A 22,821-nucleotide genomic window follows, 5' to 3' on the forward strand; every position below is an offset into this window, starting at 1 on the left:
ATCACCAACTCAATGGACATAAGTCTGAGTAACCTCCAGGAGCCGGTGATGGACAGGAAGGCCTGGTGTGCTGCAGTCTGTGGAGTTGCAATAAGTCAGACACGACTGAGCAACTGAACTGAACTGAACTAATCCTGTCATCTTAAAATGCAAATTGTGGGAGTGGGCCTAGTAAGACCTTTACAATCTTGAGACATTCTTTTGATTTATTGCATGACCAATTTAAAAAGTATATAGCTCCCTTGCTAAGACTAGCGAGGGGGGGACTCTCCGTCCACTTTCTGATGTCTATGTCAGAAGCTTTCTCTGTCCCTTTTCATACTTTAATAAAACTCTGCTACACAAAAGCTCTTGAATGATCAAGCCTGGTCTCTGGTCCTGAAACTAAATCTTTTTCGGAGATCACAAATCCGACATCGTTCAAGGTAAGCTATCATAACCCCCATCTCCACCTGCCCTGGACTTGAGAATGCCTTCCTCGACCTTCATTGACAACTTCTTAACTTTCCCTCAGCCACACCAAAGACAACGAAGCCACTAGGTTCGGCCAATACTCTTCTCTCTCCGGCAAAGATCAGAAATTCAGATTGGCTTTAGAAAAGGCGCCCCTGACAGGCTGAGCCAAGTTGCATGCTGGGATGAAGGTCCGGGTTCCCATCTTCCGGGGGATTCGCTGGCCCTGGACTACATTTCCCAGAAGTCTTTCGGCACAAATCCTCTCCGGGCGGGGCGAGTTTGCGGAGAGCGCTTCGAAGTGCTGGGCTAGAGCCTCTGAGGATTTTCGGGCTCTTATTTCCCATGAACCTCTGGGCCTAAACTAACCTCAGTCTCTGGGTCTCTTTCCGGTGTTTCCGAGATTTTTGGACTCTGCGTGGTGAGTTGGACGAGTTGGAGGAAGTGGTCAGCCCCCAGTCAGGGTGGGAGGGCTCAGCGGACTTCTCCAGCGCCCTGTCAGAAACGGCAGTGAGGGAGGGAGGCGCTCGAGGTGAGAAGGCCCGGCGGCTGACAGGTTGTGTGGTGTCCGGAACCTCAAGCCTGGTGTGTGAGCGAGAGTCTGAGAAAAATGGTGTGTGACAGACGGCGTGACAGAGCCAGAGTATGTCTCCCTAACGGTGTGCGAGATTGGGATTGTGTGACAAAGTGACGAGGTGCGTGGTCTTGTTAGTACGTGTGGTTTGCTTTGGCGGACGCTCTAGGTTCCCTCAGTCGCTGCCTGAGTTAAGTGACCACAAGAAAAGAAGCCCTGTATTAAGCCTTAGAATGTGTGTTTCCGGCAAGAAGACACAGATCGAGTCTTGAGAATTTTACAGTTTTACATCTGGAAGCGTCCTCATCACAGTCTCCTGGGAAGATGTGTACGATTCCTCTTTGCGGGGCCACCTTCACGTGTCAGCACCAGTGCAACCAGACCTCTGTCCCCAGGAATTGCTCTCAGCTGAGTTGCAGCTTCCCCTTTAATTCCGTTTGTTTGTGTGTGGACGACGGCAGATGTGCCCCCGGAGAGTGTTTTGTTTGTTTTTAGTTAGGTCTGTCTGTGTTCCAAGGAATTCTGGTGTCTCACGATTTCTTCTCATCCCTTCTCGCCGTCCCTACCGACCCCCTCACCCCCACCTCCTCCACCACCTCCGGTGCTGCTGGGTTTCTGAGACGACCCTGAGAAGTAGGAAAGAACTGTTGCATATTTTTGTGTTGCATACTTAGAAATCAAGGTTCAGGTGAATTTGTCTTTCTTTTTTTAATTCATAGTTCCCTTTGTTTCTTATCTCTCTCTGCTTCTCTTTTTTAAGTCTTTATTGAATTCGTTACAACGTTGCTCCTGTTATATGTTTTGGTTTTTTTGGCCAGAGGGATCGAGCTCACACTCCCTGGATTGGAAGGTGAAGTCCTAACCACTGGACTGCCAGGGAAGTCCCACCTTTGTTTATAATTATGAGAATTTTTGTTTTCCTTGACGTTAAGTATCTCCATTAGTAGTGTCTGTCCTGGGCCTTCTGGTGAATGACCCACCACGCTGATGCAGCCCTCTCCCCAGAGACCCCCTATTGTCCTTCTCCTCAGTCAGTAGCCATCTGTTCATATGGCAAATTGTTCAAATCCTCGAATGCATTGGAAGGCATTTTTCAAGGATTATATCCAAATGTTTTAAATTGACCATTCAGTGAAGAATGAGAATGGTGTAGCCACACTGGTTAGGTATCTACTCTGTAGGAAATATTGTTGTGTTTATGTGTGTAGATTTCCCTGCTCTGACTTTGAAGGGAAAAAATAATTTGTGTTCGTTCACAGGAGAATCTTGACAGTGAAAGTGTCTCACTGTGCTACAGCTACAAGATGTTGAGGAGCTGGTAGGTGTCATTTGTTTCAGACCCACTGATTTTCAGTGTTGGGCCTGTTGGTTCATTTTTCTTCATGACTGAATTCCCTATCACTCAATTTTTTACATTTGGAAATATCTTTATTTTTCTAATTGGGCTTCCCTGGTAGCTCAGCTGGTAAAAATTCACCTGCAATTCAGGAGACCCCAGTTTGACTCCTGGGTCAGGAAACTTCCTGGCGAAGGGATAGGCTGCTCACTCCAGTATTCTTGGGCTTCGCTGGTAGCTCAAGATGGAAAAGAATCTGCCTGCAATGTGGGAGACCTGGGTTCAGTCCCTGGGTTGGAAAGATCCCCTGGAGAATGGAACAGCTACCCACTCCAGTATTTGTGCCTGAAGAATTCCACGGACAGAGGAGCCTGGCAGACTACAGTCCATGGGATCGCAAAGAATTGGACACGACTGAGCAACTTTCACTTTTATTTTTCTGATTTCAGAGTTAACACAGGTTTGTTGCAAAACATTCACCAATCTGGGAAATGTATAGAAAAGGAAGTTAAAATTATATCCCATAGAGTTAATCATTCTTATTATTTTGATGTCTTTTTATTCAGTTGTTTAAGTCAGGACAGGCTCACTTCAGCACACCTGGACTAAAGCTTCTTTTTCCTTCTGCAGCTCTGGCTTTTCTGGACTCTGTGCTTCACCAATAGAGGAACTCTATGGAGCACTAATTAGTTCCTGGGATTCTAGAACCATGACTGACGTAAGTTGGTCTTTCTCCTTGACATGTTGTGATGTTTAGGTCATGTGGATCTTTTCCTGAATTACCCTAAAGCTTTCTACTTAACAGAACCCCCTCCTTGAACCTCCTTCTCAGTTCTTCCTGTTCCAGTAAAGGATGATGCCAAATATCCCAGCGTCTGCCCTCTGTGCCATTTCCAATCAGCACCATCGTATTCATCAACCACTTAACTCAACATCTCCTGTGGCTCAGTCTTCCATCAAGAGCAGTGAAGGGATGGAGTCCTCTAAGGGAAATATTTGAGCATCTGTCCAAGAATAACACAAAGAAATATACTGAACAATCAGTTCGCTTTTATTTATATACTAGGAAAACCAACAGTAGGTTGAGTTCATCATCTTTCAAAGGCATGAAGAGGATTCATATAAGAGGAGGAAAGAGGAGAGAATGAAGACTTAAGACCTTTGGAAAGCACCAGTTTTCCTTTTGCAAGCCAAGATGCTGATTAATTCATGTTCTATCTAGAAAAAAAAAAGGATAAAGTTTCCTCAATAGTTTTCCTTTTTCAGGCTAATATACAGCTATCAAAGAAGCGGGTCAGGGTGCTCTGCCCTTAGCCAGCTGAATGGTCACCCATGGGAAGAGTTTCAATTGTGTATTCTCTGGTAGAGCTTTGGTGTTTAACTGGCACAGATCCATATCAGGCTGTCTTAAGTCTTGCCTTTTGTTATTACTTCCATCTTCGTTCAGCCAGGGCTGCCCCGTTTCCCTTATTAGGGTTTCTCATTCCCATGACAGGTCTGTGGTGTGATGAGTTAGTGATGAGGGTTCCTTTGGATCACACAGGAAAACTTGGAACATCTACACAGACCTGAGTTTTCCAGAAAGATAACATAGAATATAGGATTTCTTAGTTTCAGCTTCAGTTTGTATGAGATCACATGTTTTGTGAACTTTCAGGATTAGAGTGGGGAGTAAGTGGTTCTTTCCAGGGATTCCCTTATCAATAAACACCAGTGTCAAAGTCCATTTTGTTATTGACCAGGTTGTGACATCTGTGTCATGTCATGATCTTCTATCCGTATCTTCCAACTCGAGAACAAGGAATGTGTTAAGCGATGGATGGTTGATGGTACCACATAAGAAGAGGATCCAGATTCTTAAATACTGGATGATAACAGACTCCTGGAATTAAGAAACTCTTTAAAAGTTTTGTTCACCCTAAATGTGTAATAGTTATTAATCTTGTACATTCATATGATGAACTGAGTTGCATCTAATAAAAATGTTTTATGTATTAAATTCATCATAATAAGAAAAAAATGCTAACCACAGGGAACTATACTCAGTATTTTATAATTACCTATAAGGGAAAAGAATCTGAAATCCGTGTGCTATATACCTGAAACTGCTGCTGTTGCTGCTGTCACTTCAGCCGTGTCTGACTCTGTGCGACCCCATAGACGGCAGCCCACCAGGCTCCCCCATCCCTGGGATTCTCCAGGCAAGAACACTGGAGTGGGTTGCCATTTCCTTCTCCAATGCATGAAAGGAAAAGTGAAAGTGAAGTCGCTCAGTCGTGTCTGACTCTTGGCGACCCCATGGACTGCAGCCTACCAGGCTCCTCCATCCATGGGATTTTCCAGGCAAGAGTACTGGAGTGGGGTGCCATTGCCTTCTCCAATACCTGAAACTAGCACAATATTATAAATCAACTATACTTCAGTAAAAAATTAATATAAGAAGAAAAAGGAAAATGCCTATGATATAATCTAAGAGAATGATTCACTTGAGGTTTAACGGTAATCTTTAATTTAATGGAAATCATTTTTCTAAAATAAGAGATTTTATAGTACATTTGGGAAAAGTGGTTTTTTTTCATATTTTTTTAAAGGGACAAGATGGTGTAGCAATTCCTATATATAAAGAATTTATGAAGTGGGCACATAGCAGGTTGTATGTATGTATACACACCCATAAACATCCCTGTCCCTTCCCACAACACACTTTTTATTTAATAGAGGAGAAACTAGGATTATTTTATGCATATCAGACAGATCTGGGAAGGTGAATTATCTCAACAGTATACAGGAAGTTCTTTCTGCGATAACAGGTTTCTTTTTGAACGTGTAGACACTCTGCTTTAATCATACTAATTTCCTTACTTTTTCCTACCCATCTGTTTCACAGGCTTTCAGCTGACTTGGTTGCTATATTTTTCTCTTCTTATAGGTTATCCTTCATACTCCTCTCTTTTTTCCTCTTGGGAATATTTTTTTAATTTCTTTAATTTCACAAGTAATGAGTGGGTTTTTGGTTTTAGGGCATGGTGACATTCAGGGATGTGGCCATTGACTTCTCTCAGGAGGAGTGGGAATTTCTGGACCCTGCTCAGAGGGACTTGTATGTGGATGTGATGTTGGAGAACTACAGCAACTTGGTCTCACTGGGTAAGGTCATATGCCTGAAATAATTTACTTTTCTATCTGCAACATCAGCTTTCTCCACTGGGAATTACAGGGCTCTTTTTGAAGAAATCAGGTGAATTTCACCTTCATGTTCTCAAAATAATGCGTTGGTATTCATTGGCTTAGAAGTGGGTTCATTGAGCACCTTGATCATCCCATCCCTCAGGGAGCTTCAACCCTCCTCTGGCCTTTTCTGCAGTGGCATCTCTTCAATGACCAAGGAGCTGGATTTGTATTATGGGGCATATGTTTATTTCATAACTACTGTCAGAGAAACCACATTTCATGCTGTGTTTAACGTCAGCATTTCTACAGGTGATCTCTGTCCTTGCTAGTCATAGTGTGGTTCTTTTGTGTGAGGGACCATAGAAAGGCCAGAAGAGAGTTAGTGAAAGAGAGAGTACCCAGAAGTGAGTGAGGGAGACAGGAAGAGCCTAGGTGACAGGCTGTGGTGTTGGTTTCGGGGAATAATGTGGATTGTTCTCTCAGTGATTAGAAGCCATGATTTGGTTTACGTGGGGTTTTAACTTTTTTATTTTTAAGTGTTACACAAACACCTATCATCAACTTCTTCCAGGGTTTGTTAGAAATTGCACCTTGTCAGGTCCTACTCCAGCATCTGTATTTACTTATGGTCCCTGGTGATTTTTATTCACCTTAAAGAATTGCTCCCCTTTGTTATGTTCTGACCCACATATGGGAAGTACAGCTAGAAACAAAATCCTGATACACTGTGGCTCTCAGAAGAACCTCTCTACTTTAATAGAGTGGTGGATTGAATGAACAGAAATTCATTGCATGCTAAGTGAACATGTTCCTTTACTTCCAACATATTTGAAGTTGAAAATTACAATCTGAACTTTGCACTTGACAAAGTTAAATCCTACACTGAGTTAAATCCTAGAAATGTCTCACAAAACTTGTTTTCACCTTAGCAAAATAACAACAGTAACAATAATAACATTAATAGTTAACATTATGCTTACTAAAAACCAGGCCCTGTACTGAGCAGAGCAAATACATGAATGTTTTTAACTTTTACAACATCCCCATGAGGTAGGTACTATTTTTAACCCTTTTTATAGATGAGATTACTGAGGCACATACACAGTTTAAATGACCTCCCAAGGTCACACAGCTGGTGGGGACAGAGTGGCAACAGTTGAACCTAAGAAGTCTGGCTCTAGAATCTGTGTTTTAAAATCACCATTATGTGTTCTGTTTGCTCAAAAGAGGTAGAACCTGAATGAGCCTAAAACAAGGTCATTTTTCTACTTTATATGATCTCATGTTCATTCCCACTGTTTCGCTCTTCTCTGGAGTCTTTGTCAATATTATTTTTACCTTTATTGCAAATTTAACCAAATGTTTTGCACTTATAATTAAAAAAACAAAACAAAAAAATCTCTGCACCATTTGAGATTTCTTTTCCTGCAAGCAGACACTCCATTTCTAAGCAGAAGAGCCCTGGATAATTGCTGGGGATGTGAGGAGGTGCAAGAAGTTAGATCCCAGGAAGGCAAAGGCAGGAGGGAGCCATCAGCCCAGGGAACAACCTCACAGGTCACACAGGAGGAGAAAGGGAACAGCTGGGATGGTGTTTGGAAGTTCCTTATGAAGGACCAAGGCCTGTGGAGTGAAGGCCTGACACCTGGGAGAAGATAGAGATCTCAGTTTGAGCTACCAGAGAAACTTCATCCTGATCTCATTTCTGAGACTCCTTGTTTCTCTTCTTCTATTTCCCTCCCATTTCAGTGAGGAATTCTTTTTTGTTCTTGTTGGAACTATTTTACTTATATGTTGGATATAGCTATTTTCCAGCTGTTTTGCATTTGTGTATGTGAATGAATACACATACTCGTTCATCAATTCACCACATATTTGGAGTTCCTACTCCTAGCCAGGCTGCATACTGGGCACTATTAATACCATCAGGAACAAGATTGATAACTTGCTCATTCTTGTGTACTTTGTGTCATTGGGGAGAAACATAAATAAATAGATAAATAGTATCATGTAATGAAACATGTTCATGAGAGGCAGGCAGCATAAGAGAACAGAAAATGATGGGAACTGATACAGCTAATTCAGATAAGGGGGTCAGGGAAAGCTTTTTTGAATAGAAATGTGAGGTCTAGAATCAGGTTATATGAATACCTGTGAACTGAAGGGCAAAGGTCCTGAAGGTGGTAAGGAACTTTATTGGAAGAACTCTAAGAAGGGTAGAGTTAGTAAAGGAGTGTGTACTGGCCCTGGAGATAAACACGGGTTAGATAATATACAGTTGTGTTGTTGTTTTCATAGGAATTTGGATTGTTTAGTTTCAGTCTGAAACCATTCATCTTTTCTTGATTTACATTCCTTATTTCTTGAATAAAAATTTACAATATTATGTTTCAAGTATATAGCAAAGTGATTAAGTTATACATATATATGTGTGTGTATATATATATATATATATTTCAGATTGTGTTCCATTATAGGTTATTACAAGATATTGACTATAGTTCCCTGTGCTATACAGTAAACGCTTATTGTTTTTCTATTCTGTGTATAGTAGTTTTGTTAATCCCATACTCTTAATTTCTTCCTCCCCTGACTTTCCCCTTTGGTAACCATAAGTTTCTTTTCTATGTCTCTGTTTCTGTTTTGTATATAGATTCATTTGTATTATTTCTTAGATTCCACATATAAGTGATGTCATATAATATTTGTCTTCCTCTGTTTGACTTACTTTACTTAGTATGATATTCTCTAGCACCATCCATGTTGCTGGAAATGACAATGTTTCATTCCTTTTTATGGCTAAGTAATATTCCATTGTGTGTATATATATCATATTCTCTTAAACCAGTCGTCTATTGATGGGCATTAGGGTTGTTTCCATGTCTTGGCTATTATAAATAATGCTGCTATGCACATGGGGTACATGTATCTTTTTGAATTAGAGTTTTTGTCTTTTCAAGATATATGCCCAGGAGTGGGATTACTGAATAATAATAATTGCTCTATTTTTATTTTTTTTAAGGAACCTCTGTTTTTGTTCTCCGTAGTGACTGTACCATTTTATATTCCCACCAACAGTGTATGAGGGTTCCCTTTTCTCCACACTGTCTCCAGCATTTATTACTTATAGACTTTTATGGTGGCCATTCTGACTGGTATGAAGGGGTGCCTCAGTGCAGTTTTGTTGTGCATTTCTGTAGTAAATAGTGATGTAGAGCATTTTTTTATGTCCCTGTTGGCTATCTGTATGTGTTCTTTGGAGAAATGTCTATTTAGATCTTGTGCCCATTTTTTGATTGGGTTGTTTGTTTTTATTGAGTTGTATGAGCTGTTTGTATATTTTGGAAATTAACCCCTTTAATGAGACTTTTATGAGGAGGAACTTTGAGGCTATTAAATGTTGTATTCCTCTTCAAACTTTCGGTTTATTCATATGTTGGATTTCTAGTCAGTAGGTTGTAATTTGTTCTTCCCATTATTTATTTTGAAGCTCAAAATATATGAGCTGGTTGCAGAGGTGGGTGGGAACCCTCTAAATAGTAGCTTCTGTGTCCTTTGACATGTCTCCATCACACTTAGAACACCTTATTTTCTGACATAACTCCATGTTCCAGCCCTAAAGTCAGCCTTTTCTTCGAGGTGCCCTGGTTCCTTTTAGTTGAGTATGGTATTTAGAAGCCAGAATCTGAGTGCTAGATTTGCTCATTGCTGCTGGGGAATGGCTGTCCCTAGGCCCTCTCAGTGAACAGAGTAGGAAGAGAATATGTTTATATGCAGCATGCATGTATGTACACACATTTACATCTATCCCATGAGTTCACACAGATGTCTCCAGTTCCTTTTCAACACTACAGGTTTCATTTCAGCTTATTCACCTTCCATATTTCTAACTCCCTTTTCTGACAATGAAAAACATGGGTTCCATTATTCTTACTCTATTTATAGTTGACCCTTGAACAACATGGGTTTGAACCATGAAGGTCCACTTATATGCAGATTTTTGTCAAGAAATATACAGTAGACTCCGTTTCCACAGGTTCTACACCCATGGAAAAGGAGGGCCAACTATGGGACTTTGCATCCTTGGGTACCTGAGGTGGGTTCTGGAACCAATCCCCCAAGATACCACCAAGGGATGACTGTATTTATTTGATCAAACTCTCTGTGACTAACCAGTCTTCTGTTACCACTGCCACCACCACCTTGATCACGTGATTGCCTTTCTTATCCCACTTGGACTGTGACAACCCATGCCAAGTCACTCAGCACATGAACACTTGTCCTTACCTTGCTTGCATTCTGACTCCTGACATGAGAAAACCTTTTTACATTGTGACTGTCCTCATGCTGGCTGACCTTCAGATCCTGCTCTGGGCCTCATTTTATTAAAAACTGATCCTTGAGGATGCGTTTTGAAAATATTATGTGTGATGAGATGGAAAGTCTTCATTAAGCTCTTCTGCTGTATACTGAAGTGTAGTGGTTACCTTGCAGGAAACTGCCTGTGTCATTGTTTGAATTATGAGTTAAACTAGCTGCTTTTTTCATGGAACACCCCTTTTTTTTGCCTTGAAAGAATGACTGACAGGCACACTATGGTTGAAGGCTTGAGTAGTTGGAAAACATTTTCTTCTAAATGAGCATGTCACTTTAAGAACAACTAAGAGTATTTATTGCCAATGATAAAATTTAAACTTTCAAGTAAAAATTAGAATTGTGTGAAGCTTATATCCATTATTTTGAACTTTACAGCTTCCTAGTAAATATTTTTCTGGTGAGGTAGATGTATTTTTAACTTATGGTTTTCTTCGATATTATGTAATGAAATACGTCAGCATTTCAAATATCTGCAGAATTCAGTGAACCAGTATTTTTCAAATGACCAGTGCATGATATTACAGAATTATGCATGGATAAAAGAAAATCATCTAAAGTGTAATGGATTCTGTAACATAATATGAAAAGTTCATGGGTATGGTTGCATACTCCACCTTGGAACTAACCTTTTAAGAAACCATCACTTCTCATGTTTTACTGTATCAAAGAATAGCATCCACTATTACCTAAACAAGCTCATAGAATATTCTGCTATTTTATAATTATATATCTGTTAGAGCCTGGATTTTCTTCATATGCTATTTTCTTCAGTGCTATTTCTTCAACCAAAATAGCATTGCCACAGTTTGAATGCAAAAGAATCCAGTTGTCCTCTGTTAAGCCAGATATTAAAGAGACTTACAAAATATTTTAAGAAGTTATTCATTAATTTTTTGTTTTGGAATTTTTCTTCCAAATATGGTTACTTTTCATAAAATGTGTTATTTAACATTAATGATTTATCATTTTTAAATAAATTAATAACTTTTAATTTCTCAGTTTTAATTTCTAATATGGTTAATTTCAAAAGATATAGCCTACATAAACAAAAGCTCTTTTGGGTCCTCAATGCTTTTTTTTTTTTTTAATATCTAAAAAGAAGCTAAACTTCTGTTCATTTACTATCACTGTTGAGCCTTAAACAAAAACATTCAAATACCAAGTAATTATAATGGAAGCTCAATTCTTATTTGTTGAACTACTTATTGAGGCTAAGTTGTAAATAAGTGCACTCCTTTTAGTTTACATTTGGTCATCTCAAAGTAATTGTAATATTAGGTTGGTCAGTTTAAATACTGGCTTCCTTTTGGATATACACACAGTCTTCACATCCAAATGTTATTGTATATAAAACAATAAGAAATTATTAAATAAAATAGCAATAGTCAGTGCAGTTTAGGCCTGTGCCCAATTATTGTTGATTAAAATTGCTTCCCACAATCATTTCCACAGTACTCATCCAACATTTATTAGCTTACCAAGGTATTATACAATCACCAATAGGCAAAAACACTAGATTTGTATACTTTGTATTTCAGATATACTTACACATGCGCAAGCAAGGGATTCACCAATATTGAAGAGTATAAGAGTCTACTGAGACCAAAAAGTTTGAGAACTATTGCTCCAGGGTATGGTTCTTACTTTCAGTATATGGTCTTTCAGAGACCTCAAAGTAGATGCTTGGGAGTGTTCATTGAGGTCTTTCCATTTGAACTGGGTTGACTTCCAGTGTGCAACTTCTAGAATCTCTGGTTGTAGTCAATACCCCAGGCACCTTGTGAATGCATAATATTTGGTTACAGATCCAAGGAAGAACCCCTGCATAGGTTCCTGGGGCTCCTTTGCATGGCTTCTCCTTTGATAAACCTTGAATCACAAATTCCACTCACCTTAGCAGCCCTGAATTCAGATCCTAATATCCTTTGCCCAGTGACTTGATTGGTGGAAGGGCACATTTTAGTTTAAGAGACTTTACAAAGGAAGATGATGAGGAACTTGTTAAAATGACCTTTGTGGAATCCTCCAGAAAACTGTCAAATCAGAACATGATAATGACAGAAAACAAAAAAATTCTGTAAAACAATTATCCTTTAATAAAAAATAAATTAAAAAAAAAAGCACCCCCCCCCCAAAAAAAAAGAACAATGAGATCACAAGAGCTGAAAAATCACAACTGAATTTGTTGTTGGACAGGAGAGAGGCTTGTGCTTAGGAATTTACTAAGTCTCCTGATGCAGTTCACTTATGAGTATTATTTTCAATTTGTCTTTAGTTCTAGTATAAAGGACTTTTTTTTCTGGCAAAGGAAATAAAATGTTGTGGTTTTCTTGTTTTCTTTCAGATTTGGAGTCGACATATGAGACAAAAAATACATTATCAAAAAAGGACATTTTTGAAATAAATTTTTCCCAGTGGAAGATAAAGGAAAGAAGTAAAACCATTGAGCTCGAGGCATCCATTTTCAAAAATAACTGGAAGTGTAAGAGCAGATTCAAGGGGCTCCAGGGACACCAAGAGAGATTATTCAGTCAAGTGATAATCAGCTATGAAAAAATGCCCACTTACAAAAAGCATGAATCTCTTATTGCACATCAAAGAACTCCTAATCAAGAAAAACCTTACATTTGTAAGGAATGTGGGAAGGCTTACAGACATGGCTCAAAACTTGTTCAACATGAGAGAATTCATATGGCTAAAAAACATTTTGAATGTAAAGAATGTGGGAAGGACTTTTTAAGTGCCTATCAACTCACTGTGCATCAGAGATTTCATACTGGTGAGAAACCTTATGAATGTAAGGAATGTGGGAAGACCTTTAGTTGGGGATCAAGCCTTGTTAAACATGAGAGAATTCATACTGGTGAGAAACCCTATGAATGTAAAGAATGTGGGAAGGCCTTTAGTCGTGGCTATCACCTTACTCAACATCAGAAAATTCATATTGGTGTGAAATCTTATGAATGTAAAGAATGTGGGAAGGCCTTTTTTTGGGGCTCAAGCCTTGCTAAACATGAGATAATTCATACAGGTGAGAAACCTTATAAATGTAAAGAATGTGGGAAGGCCTTCAGTCGTGGCTATCAACTTACTCAGCATCATAAAATCCATACTGGTAAGAAACCTTATGTATGTAAAATTTGTGGAAGGGGTTTTTGTTGGGGCTATCAACTTACTCGACATCAGATATTTCATACTGGCAAGAAACCCTACGAATGTAAGGAATGTGGGAAGACCTTTAATTGTGGCTCTAGTCTGGTTCAACATGAGAGAATCCATACTGGTGAGAAACCCTATGAATGTAAAGAATGTGGAAAGGCCTTTAGTCGTGGCTATCACCTTACTCAACATCAGAAAATCCATACTGGTGAAAAACCTTTTGAATGTAAGGAATGTGGGAAGGCTTTCAGTTGGGGTTCAAGCCTCGTTAAACACGAGAGAGTTCATTCTGGTGAGAAATCTTATGAATGTAAAGAATGTGGAAAAACCTTTGGTAGTGGCTATCAACTTACTCGACATCAGATATTTCATACTGGTGAGAAACCCTATAAATGTAAGGCATGTGGGAAGGCCTTTAATTGTGGCTCAAGTCTGGTTCAACATGAGAGAATCCATACTGGTGAGAAACCCTATGAATGTAAAGAATGTGGAAAGACCTTTAGTCGTGGCTATCACCTTACTCAACATCAGAAAATCCATACTGGTGAGAAACCTTTTAAATGTAAGGAATGTGGGAAGGCCTTTAGTTGGGGTTCAAGCCTTGTTAAACATGAGAGAGTTCATACTGGTGAGAAATACTATGAATGTAGAGACTGTGGGAAGGTCTTCAATAGTGACTATCAACTTAGTGTTCATCAGAGATTTCATACTGGTGAGAAACCTTATCAATGTAAGGAATTTGGGAAGACCTTTACCTGTGGCGTAAGCCATGTTCAACATGAGAGAATTAGTAATAATGATAAACCCTACAAATACAAAGAGTATGGGGAAGCCTTTATATGGACAGCCTATTCAAATGGGGCAGTTGATGCTGGTGAAACTTTATGACTGAAGAAATGTGAAAGAATGTGTTTGTGTATGTGTATAAACAACTTACTTAATGTGAGAAGTCTTACTCTTGAGAAACCTTTTGAATGTAGGGAATGTGAAAAACCCTAAACTGTATGGATAACTGATAGCAGAAAATTCATATTAGTGAGGAATATTTTGAAAATGAGGACTATGAAAAGGCCTTTCGGCTTCTGTATGATCTTGAACATCTATACTGATGTGAAGCCATTTAAATGTAGGAAATGTGTAAAGATCTTTAATTCATAATACAAAGTCTCATAAGCGTTGGAAAAATTATGCTCATCAGAAACTGTTAAAGGGATTTGGGAAGATTTTAAATTTAGTTTGGTTCTTGCATATCAGAGAATTCATACTGCTGTGAAATCCTGTGAATTTGAGGAGTAAGGGAAGCCTTGTAATCATGGTAAACATCTTAAAATACATCAGGGAATTCATCCTAATGAGAAGCCATTTGAATTAGAATTGTAGGAAGGCTTTTATACAAGTGCTACTCCAGCTATTGTCCAGAGACGTTCTGCCAGTCTATAAAATCATTGCCTGTCAATCATGAGATAAATGCAGAAAGTGAGAGTAAATGTTTGGAAACTTTCATAGAAATTTGATATTGCCATAACATTATATTTTACAAAAGTATCAGTCAATGAATGATTGGAAATTAAAAATGAAAAGTTTGTCCTTCCCTCTCTAAGTTGAGAGACAACATTCATACTTTAAAACAGGAGACAAGTTACAAAGTAACTTAATTAGAATAAGAATTCTTCACTCGTCAGACAATGATTAGAGTAGCAGAATACTTAATACTTCATAAGATATGTATGATGTATACTTCATCAGACTTTGGTAAATCTGAATAAGGAAAAGTCAAGAAAGTTGGCAACATTGTAGAATCATTAATAAGAAAAGATATAATTAGAGATATGGAGTTTTTCTTTTTTTATTTAAGGCAACACAATCTATTTAAACATATTTGGATCAATAAGCAAAGGAAAAGACTGAAAAAAATTGCTCCAAGATCTCTTTTTTAGAAACAATAGTTGGAAATTGTCATCTTCTTAGGTATCAATTTCAAGAGGAAAAAAAATTTTTTTTACTATCTCATCTGGATAACATATATATCTAGTAACAAAACTAAATGGAGATAGCCTCTAAAAAGCAAAAGCTAGATTAATTGAATTTCCGTGCATGCCTGTTCAGTTGCTTGTCATGTCTGACTCTTTGTGAACTCATGGACTATAGCCCGACAGGCTCCTCTGTCCATGGAGATTCTCCAGGCAAGAATACTGGAATGGGTTGCCATGCCCTCCTCCAGGGGAACTTCCTGACCCAGGTAAATGCACAATTTTTAATTAAAATGCCAGTAAGCAGAATCCAGATGTAAGATTGCACAATAGAAAATAATTTTTATGAAATTATATGAAATAATTTAATAGAGATAAAAATATCCAAGCCCCAAATTTTCTGGTTTAAATGGAAATATAGGCTAACTGACAAAAAAAAAAAAAAAGAATCAGTATAAGTTTAATTCATTCTGATAGTTCATCTTAGATTTGTGTGACTTTTAGAGTAGGAAATTACATGCAATGACTTAATTCTAAGAAGAATTTAATATTTGTAAATCAGAATGCATCTCAAAATTGGTGACTTTTCATTTTCATCTGGGTGGCTGTTATGATTTAGTGCCGACATGAAAGTATATTAGTTATGATGAAATAAAAGAATGTTTATATACTCAGAATTTGACCCTTTAAAAATGACTGATTTCCAAAAAATCAGTTACATAAGAACTGGACTGACAAATGTCTGTGGTTTATCTTGGTCATTGTTTTAATCTGCACCTCACTTCTCTGTCCATTTTTGCAGATAGGCCATCCATGGTATCTCTGTTCAGTCGTTTATGGTCTAGTGGTTGACAGCATTATTCTGCATAATTGTAATAATCAAATGTAATACAAATGTAATACAAATGTAATACAAAATATATCATCACCAGTTAGTATTTTACTCCTCCTGGGTACCATATTTACATGTTAACTAGGCGATATGGCGATATGGCGATAGCACCTTATCCTACCATTTCTGAATAGGTCTCAGAAGTCACCAGTGCTTAATAGTACTTGAGGAACAAAGGAAATTAATTCTCTGATTAAAGAAGCTTATGAAGCAGCATCTTCTAAAATACCCTCTTAAAAAAAATAATAAAATACCCTCTTAAGGAACTACCTAAAGTACCTTATCAGCTTATCAAAAGACTAAAGAGTAGTGAAGAAAATTGTTCAACTGTGTTTAAGTTGGCGTATCTCAAACTTCATTATGGAAATACTAATTCTCATGACTTATATAACATCTTGAGAGTGTGAAACTGCATTGGGAGGTGCAACCATAACTAAAAGAGACGATAAAGTTGGAAATTTCAGTCACCAAGTCTGATTGTTTAGCTATGACAGGATGACAGTATCGTACTCTCAGTTGCCTTCTAATGTTTTCTCTTATGAGTAAATATCTTTGTTGTGTCTAAGTAGGCATGGCTCCTGAGTTTTATCAAATGCCATTTTATCATCTCTTCCTGCAGTTGTATTTAATTTGTTATACTGTGATAATTATTTATACTGACAGACTCTTTGACTTCTTCCTGTTTCTGGTATACTCAGGTTAGCCATTGGTGTGCGTGTGTGTCTGTGTGTGTGTGTTTTGGATGCACTACTTGATTTCACTTTCTACTATTTAGAATTTTTACATCTTGTGAGTGAGACTATCTGATGATTTTCTTTTAGAATATATTTTTTGTTTTTGTATTGCGATTACCTCTTCTTTAAAATTGCATGACTGTATTGGATTGTTTTGTTTTGAATTGGAGGTCCTTAATCATTTTTCTGACTCTTTGCAACCCCGTGGACTGTAGTCCACCAGTCTCCTCTGTCCATGGGATTCTCCAGGCAAGAATACTGGAGTGGGTTGCCATTTCCTTCTCCAGGGGATCTTCCCAACCCAGGGATAGAACCCAGGTTTCCCACATTGCAGGCAGACGCTTTAACCTCTGAGCCACCAGGGAAATCACTGCAGATGGTGACTGCAGCCATGAAATTAAAAGACGCTTACTCCTTGGAAGGAAAGTTATGACCAACCTAGATAGCATATTCAAAAGCAGAGACATTACTTTGCCAACAAAGGTCCATCTAGTCAAGGCTATGGTTTTTCTAGTGGTAATGTATGGATGTGAGAGTTGGACTGTGAAGAAAGCTGAGCGCTCAAGAATTGATGCTTTTGAACTGTGTTGTTGGAGAAGACTCTTGAGAGTCCCTGGGACTGCAAGGAGATCCAACCAGTCCATTCTGAAGGAGATCAGCCATGGGATTTCTTTGGAAGGAATGATGCTGAAGCTATAACTCCAGTACTTTAGCCACCTCATGCGAAGGGTTGACTCATTGGAAAAGACTCTGATGCTGGGAGGGATTGGGGGCAGGAGGAGAAGGGGACGGCAGAGGATGAGATGGCTCGATGGCATCACTGACTCGATGGACATGAGTCTGAGTGAACTCTGGGAGTTGGTGATGGACAGGGAGGCCTGGCGTGCTGCGATTCATGGGGTTGCAAAGAGTCGGACGTGACTGAGCCACTGAACTGAACTGAACTGAATCATTTTTCTAGTTTAATCTGTTGATTTTCTTGTCTTTGAATTTCCACTTAGGACACAACAGTTTCACTGAATATCCAGCACAGTTCCTTTAAGGAATCTTCATAGTACCAGCCAAGATCCACATAAAAAGATCATTCCAACATAGTCCCTAATTGAAAATCTTCCAGTATGTGTTCTGGAAGATACTTTGTTGGGAAGTCAGAGTGCCTTATAGGACTGTTATAATTAGCCATGTCTTTCAGAGTATACTGGAGAAGGTGATGGCACCCCACTCCAGTACTCTTGCCTGGAAAATCCCATGGACAGAGGAGCCTGGTAGGCTGCAGTCCTTGGGGTTGTGAAGAGTCGGACAGGACTGAGCGACTTCACTTTCACTTTCAGAGTATACACATTTCTTTCTGTGTATACTGGGAGGTAGAATTGCTTGAATTTGTTTATGGGTATGCCCATGTTCAGCTTTAATAAGTTTAGTTCTACATATTAATAGATTTCCAAACAAATATACCAGCTGACACTCCCAACAGCAGTGTGTGTTCGTATCCTTGACAATATGTGGCATCATCAGTTTAAAAATATATGTACATATTTTGCTACTGTGGTAGGTATACAGTGCTACCTGATTGTAATGATTATGGTTCACATTTCCAGTTTTCTGATTGTCTGTTGGCTATTTGAATTTTTCAGTATCTCTTCGCTCCTTGCTCATACATCATTGGATGCATTAAGTGTGTACAGTTTCACAAAGTATCTGCACAATTTCTAGGACAGGATTTAACACCTAGGCCATCATCTGTGCATTTATCCTCCACTAGACAGGGAGCTGGTTGATGGCTATGATGGAATCAACTTTGTCTTTGCATCTCCAGCTCACAGTGTGATCCATGAGTTTTAGTTGTTTAACACAGTTAGGATACACTCATCAGAAATTAAAAGAACCAAAATGACTGAAGCAATGAGGAAGTATACTGAGTCATATAATATGATCCATTCTGGGCTGGTTGCCCTTTGTGCCTGACATGAGAGATACTGTGATCTCCACCACCATCACATCACTTCTCTCCTATATTGAGTTTCTAGTTCTCTGCTCGCTCCCCAGGTGGAAAACCTCCAGTTGCTTTCTTAGAAGGGGGTGACTTTAAAATCACTCACATGGTTAAAAAGATTATTCTCCCCTTCTGTTTCTGATGTCTCATTTTGGCCAGCAGATTCTTGAGCATGTTCTTTTCACGGTCCATGGCAGAAGCACAAAATGCTGAGCCAAAGCATCTTTAAGGTCTATACACCCATCCTGATCAGCTCACATTCTGTTGATTAGACAAGTCAAGTGGACAAGCCCAACATTAACAGAGGCAGGGGTGAGCCATGCCAAAGGCAGATGGTAAAGGAAGAATTGTGGGAAAACAGTACAAGCTACCAGGCTCATAACAACATAGGTCAGTCGGTTCAGTCACTCAGTCGTGTCCGACTCTGCGACCCCATGAATCACAGCACGCCAGGCCTCCCTGTCCATCACCAACTCCCAGAGTTCACTCAGACTCATGTGCATCGAGTCAGTGATGCCATCCAGCCATCTCATCCTCTATCGTCCCCTTCTCCTCCTGCCCCCAATCCTTCCCAGCATCAGGGTCTTTTCCAATGAGTCAACTCTTCGCATGAGGTGGCCAAAGTATTGGAGTTTTAGCCTCAGCATCAGTCCTTCCAGTGAACACCCAGGACTGATCTCCTTTAGGATGGACTGATTGGATCTCCTTGCAGTCCCAGGGACTCTGAAGAGTCTTCTCCAACACCATAGTTCAAAAGCATCAATTCTTGAGCGCTCAGCTTTCTTCACAGTCCAACTCGCACATCCATACAGGACCACAGGAAAAACCATAGCCTTGACTAGACAGACCTTTGTTGGCAAAGTAATATCTCTGCTTCTTAATATGCTATCTAGGTTGGTCATAACTTTCCTTCTAAGGAGTAAGCATCTTTTAATTTCATGGCTGGAGTCACCATCTGCAGTGATTTTGGAGCCCCCAAAAATAAAGTCTGACACTGTTTCCACTGTTTCCCCATCTATTTCCCATGAAGTGATGGGACCAAATGCCATGATCTTAGTTTTCTGAATGTGGAGCTTTAAGCCAACTTTTTCACTCTCCTCTTTCACTTTCATCAAGAGGCTTTTTAGTTCCTCTTCACTTTCTACCATAAGGGTGGTGTCATCTGCATATCTAAGGTTACTGATATTTCTCCCAGCAGTCTTGATTCCAGCTTGTGCTTCTTCCAGCCAGCGTTTCTCATGATGTACTCTGCATAGAAGTTAAATAAGCAACAACATAGGTGGCTTCCCTATATTGCCTTATGGGGGTAGCTGAGCAATAGTTAATCATTTCAAAGATAATATATCTCCATGATGTCAGCCAATAGAAAAATATAAACCTTTCCTATAACCATGCTAATAGTTGCCATATGAATTTATAAATTTACATCTATTTATTTCAAAAATAGTAAATTATCGTGTATTATTAAGGTTTAAATTGAGTCTTCCTTGGCTCAGTGGTAAAGAATCTGCCTGCCAATGCAAGAGATGTGGTTTCAGTCCCTGGGTTGGGAAGGCCCCCTGGAGAAGGGAATGGCTACCCACTCTAGTATTCTTGCCTGGGAAATCCCATGGACAGAGGAGCATGGCAGGCTACAGCCCATGGGGTTGCAAAAGAGTTAGACACAACTTAGTGACTAAACAACAAATTGAGTCTTATGATGACTTGTGGCAGAACCATTGTCACTAATAAGTCTGCTTATGAATCAGTTCAGTTCAGTCATTCAGTCATGTCCAACTCTTTGTGACCCCATGGGCTGCAACACACAGTCCATGAATAGTTATGAATAGTTGTGGAGAAAATTACAAGAAAAAGGGAGAAAATGTGTCAGAATTCTGTACGTTAAGATGCTTTGTAATACCCAAAGTTAAAGAAATTTCTCCTTCATACAGACTTCCTGAAAATGTGACCCCCACCATGTGAGCACAATTTGACAAAGAAATAAAAGGTATGGGCAGATAAACAGGTGTTCTTACTTTGTGGGGTTGTCTCACAACATGGAACTCCTCCAAATGAGTATTATTTGGACCTTAGTGCTGGACTGGGAGGTGCTCTAACAAAAGGCTGTGCAGGGTCCCACTGACAGCCTTTTATAAGATGGAGGCTATTGGAAGAGGTCATCAAAAGGAGGTGACAACTGGTTGACCTTAAAGCTGGACCCTGGCAATTGGAGACTCCTCCCAACTCCCTTCCTTGGAAAGTGCAGAATTCCCAATGTTCTCACACTAGGAGCCATTTCAAGGATGCAGCCTTGAGATGCTACTGTGTTGTGGAGACCATCTGGACAGTGTGACTGAACTCAGTTAAGGCTTCTCTGTAGACAGCTTACAGCTGCCCAAGATAAGCCTCCTACATAAGTTCCCTTGCTTATTTACACTGCCACCTACCAAGATGGAGCTGTCTGCCTATTCTGTTGCCCTCCATATTCATGGGTCGGTTTTGAATTTCACCTGGAAACTCCTGTTGCAAACCAACACCAAGAAGGGAAAGTGCTTGGAGATTTTGAAAGGAACTGGAAGATCAGAGGTGCGGAGCATCACTCCTGGATGTGCACTTCATTTCCCTTTCCCTGAAAGCTTAGTTGTGATTTAAGTATTGTTTGGCTGGATCCCCTCCCCTAAGAGTTCCTTCAAACAACTTCCATAGGTTACATTCAGTGGATGGCATAATTGCTGAGCCCCATCATAGCTGAGATTTTTTATTTGTGTGCGTTAGTCTGGGTTCTCCAGAGAAAGAGATGATACATATACACTTTGCCAACAAAGGTCTGTATAGTCAAAGCTGTGGTTTTTCCAGTCACTTATGGATGTGAAAGTTAGACCATAAGGAAGACTAAGTGCCAAAGAATTGATGCCTTTGAACTTTGGTACTGGAGAAGACTCTTGAGAGTCTCTGGGACAACAAGGAGATTAAGCCACTCAATCTTAAAGGAAATCAACCCTGTTAATCCAAAAACGGTTAACACAAAGAAAACCATACTGAGGCACATCATATTTAAACAACTGAAAACTGAAGGTAATGAGAAAATCTTGGCAGCATGAAGACAAAAATGACTTGTCTTCAGAAATGAAGCAGAAAAATATAAAAAACAAGACCCAGAATTCAGTAGCAAAGAAAAGAATCCATAAAGAACAAAGGCATTTCAGTAAAAGACACAATGAAAATTTGTCATTAGCAGACATATACTCCAAGAAATTAAGTTCTTCAAGCTGAAAGGAATTGATAATGGAATTTAGATCATTGGGAAAGAATGAAAATCATGTGAAAAGGTAAATATATGAGTAAATAAAAAAGTTTTTTGGTCTTAATTTCTTTAAAATACAAAAGACTTTAAATTTCCAAGTGGAGTGCTGATGTGACTTTATGGATTACTACTTCTTGACTGCAAAAAAAGAAAAAAAAGTACTGATGCAAAGAAGAGAGCTGGTGGTCAATACATGCATCAGGAGATTAAACATAGCTTCACTTATGTGCCCCCTGTTATTTGACAAAATATTGAGCACACAATATTGTCTATGAAGTTATCTTGTCAAAAATGTTTAATCTGATACCTAATCAAGCCTCTAGACATAATGTTCACAGTAAATGTGAAGGTTAGAGAAACAAGTTAAGCCTATCTGAAGAAAAATTAGCACAAATCTAGAATGGGCAACATTATATGGGTTACTTCTCTTGAGTCTTCAAAGAGTTTGACTCACAAAATAGGTGGACGATAAGTTCTTGACCAAAACAGACTCAATTGCCATAATCATAAAATATACGACCTTAGTTTGTTTTGAGCTTTTAGAAAAAGCAAACACTTTTGAAAGACATTTCTTAAATAATTGGAGAAATCTGTAAATGGACTGATTATAGAACATTATAGGTCTAGTATTAATGTCTTTTAGGTGACAATGGCCTAATAGTCATGTAGAAGATAATCTTTAAATCTAGGAGTTGTATTTTTGAGATGTTGATTTTTTTTTAGAGGTGAGGTGATACCTGAAACATTTACTCAAAAAGCACAGCACTATGATATACTATAGTATATAACATATATATGTATATATGTTCAATATGTTATAAATATGATAGCTGTGAATATATATACATTCTTAGATGGAGAGAGAGTGGCAATACACTG

At 39.0% G+C, this 22,821-nt stretch overlaps 1 protein-coding gene across 6 annotated transcripts; it reads left to right on the top strand.

The window, feature by feature from the left end:
* The first annotated feature begins 808 nt into the window (after positions 1 to 808).
* Positions 809 to 22,006, top strand: ZNF283 (zinc finger protein 283). 6 transcript variants are annotated; one of them, XM_059877574.1, is made up of 6 exons: positions 809 to 874; positions 2,287 to 2,345; positions 2,602 to 2,823; positions 2,994 to 3,081; positions 5,384 to 5,510; positions 12,256 to 22,006. In XM_059877574.1, exons 4-6 carry the CDS (start codon positions 3,073 to 3,075, stop codon positions 13,956 to 13,958), a joined length of 1,839 nt encoding a protein of 612 aa, XP_059733557.1. In that variant the 5' UTR covers positions 809 to 874; positions 2,287 to 2,345; positions 2,602 to 2,823; positions 2,994 to 3,072; the 3' UTR covers positions 13,959 to 22,006. The 6 variants fall into 6 exon arrangements, with proteins under 6 accessions (XP_059733557.1, XP_005219475.1, XP_059733556.1 ...); XM_005219418.5 differs by lacking the exon at positions 2,602 to 2,823 and having other exon boundaries at positions 809 to 985; XM_059877573.1 differs by having other exon boundaries at positions 2,287 to 2,823.
* Positions 22,007 to 22,821: the final 815 nt, after the last annotated feature.

This window comes from Bos taurus, chromosome 18, assembly GCF_002263795.3.
Source record: "Bos taurus isolate L1 Dominette 01449 registration number 42190680 breed Hereford chromosome 18, ARS-UCD2.0, whole genome shotgun sequence".
Lineage (NCBI taxonomy): Eukaryota > Metazoa > Chordata > Mammalia > Artiodactyla > Bovidae > Bos > Bos taurus.

Excerpts from the sequence above, each read along its gene's own strand:
- ZNF283 (XM_005219418.5), top strand. Across the intron at positions 3,082-5,383 it reads ATTCTAGAACCATGACTGAC|GGCATGGTGACATTCAGGGA; the intron begins GTAAGTTGGTCT and ends TTTTGGTTTTAG. Across the intron at positions 5,511-12,255 it reads CAGCAACTTGGTCTCACTGG|ATTTGGAGTCGACATATGAG; the intron begins GTAAGGTCATAT and ends GTTTTCTTTCAG.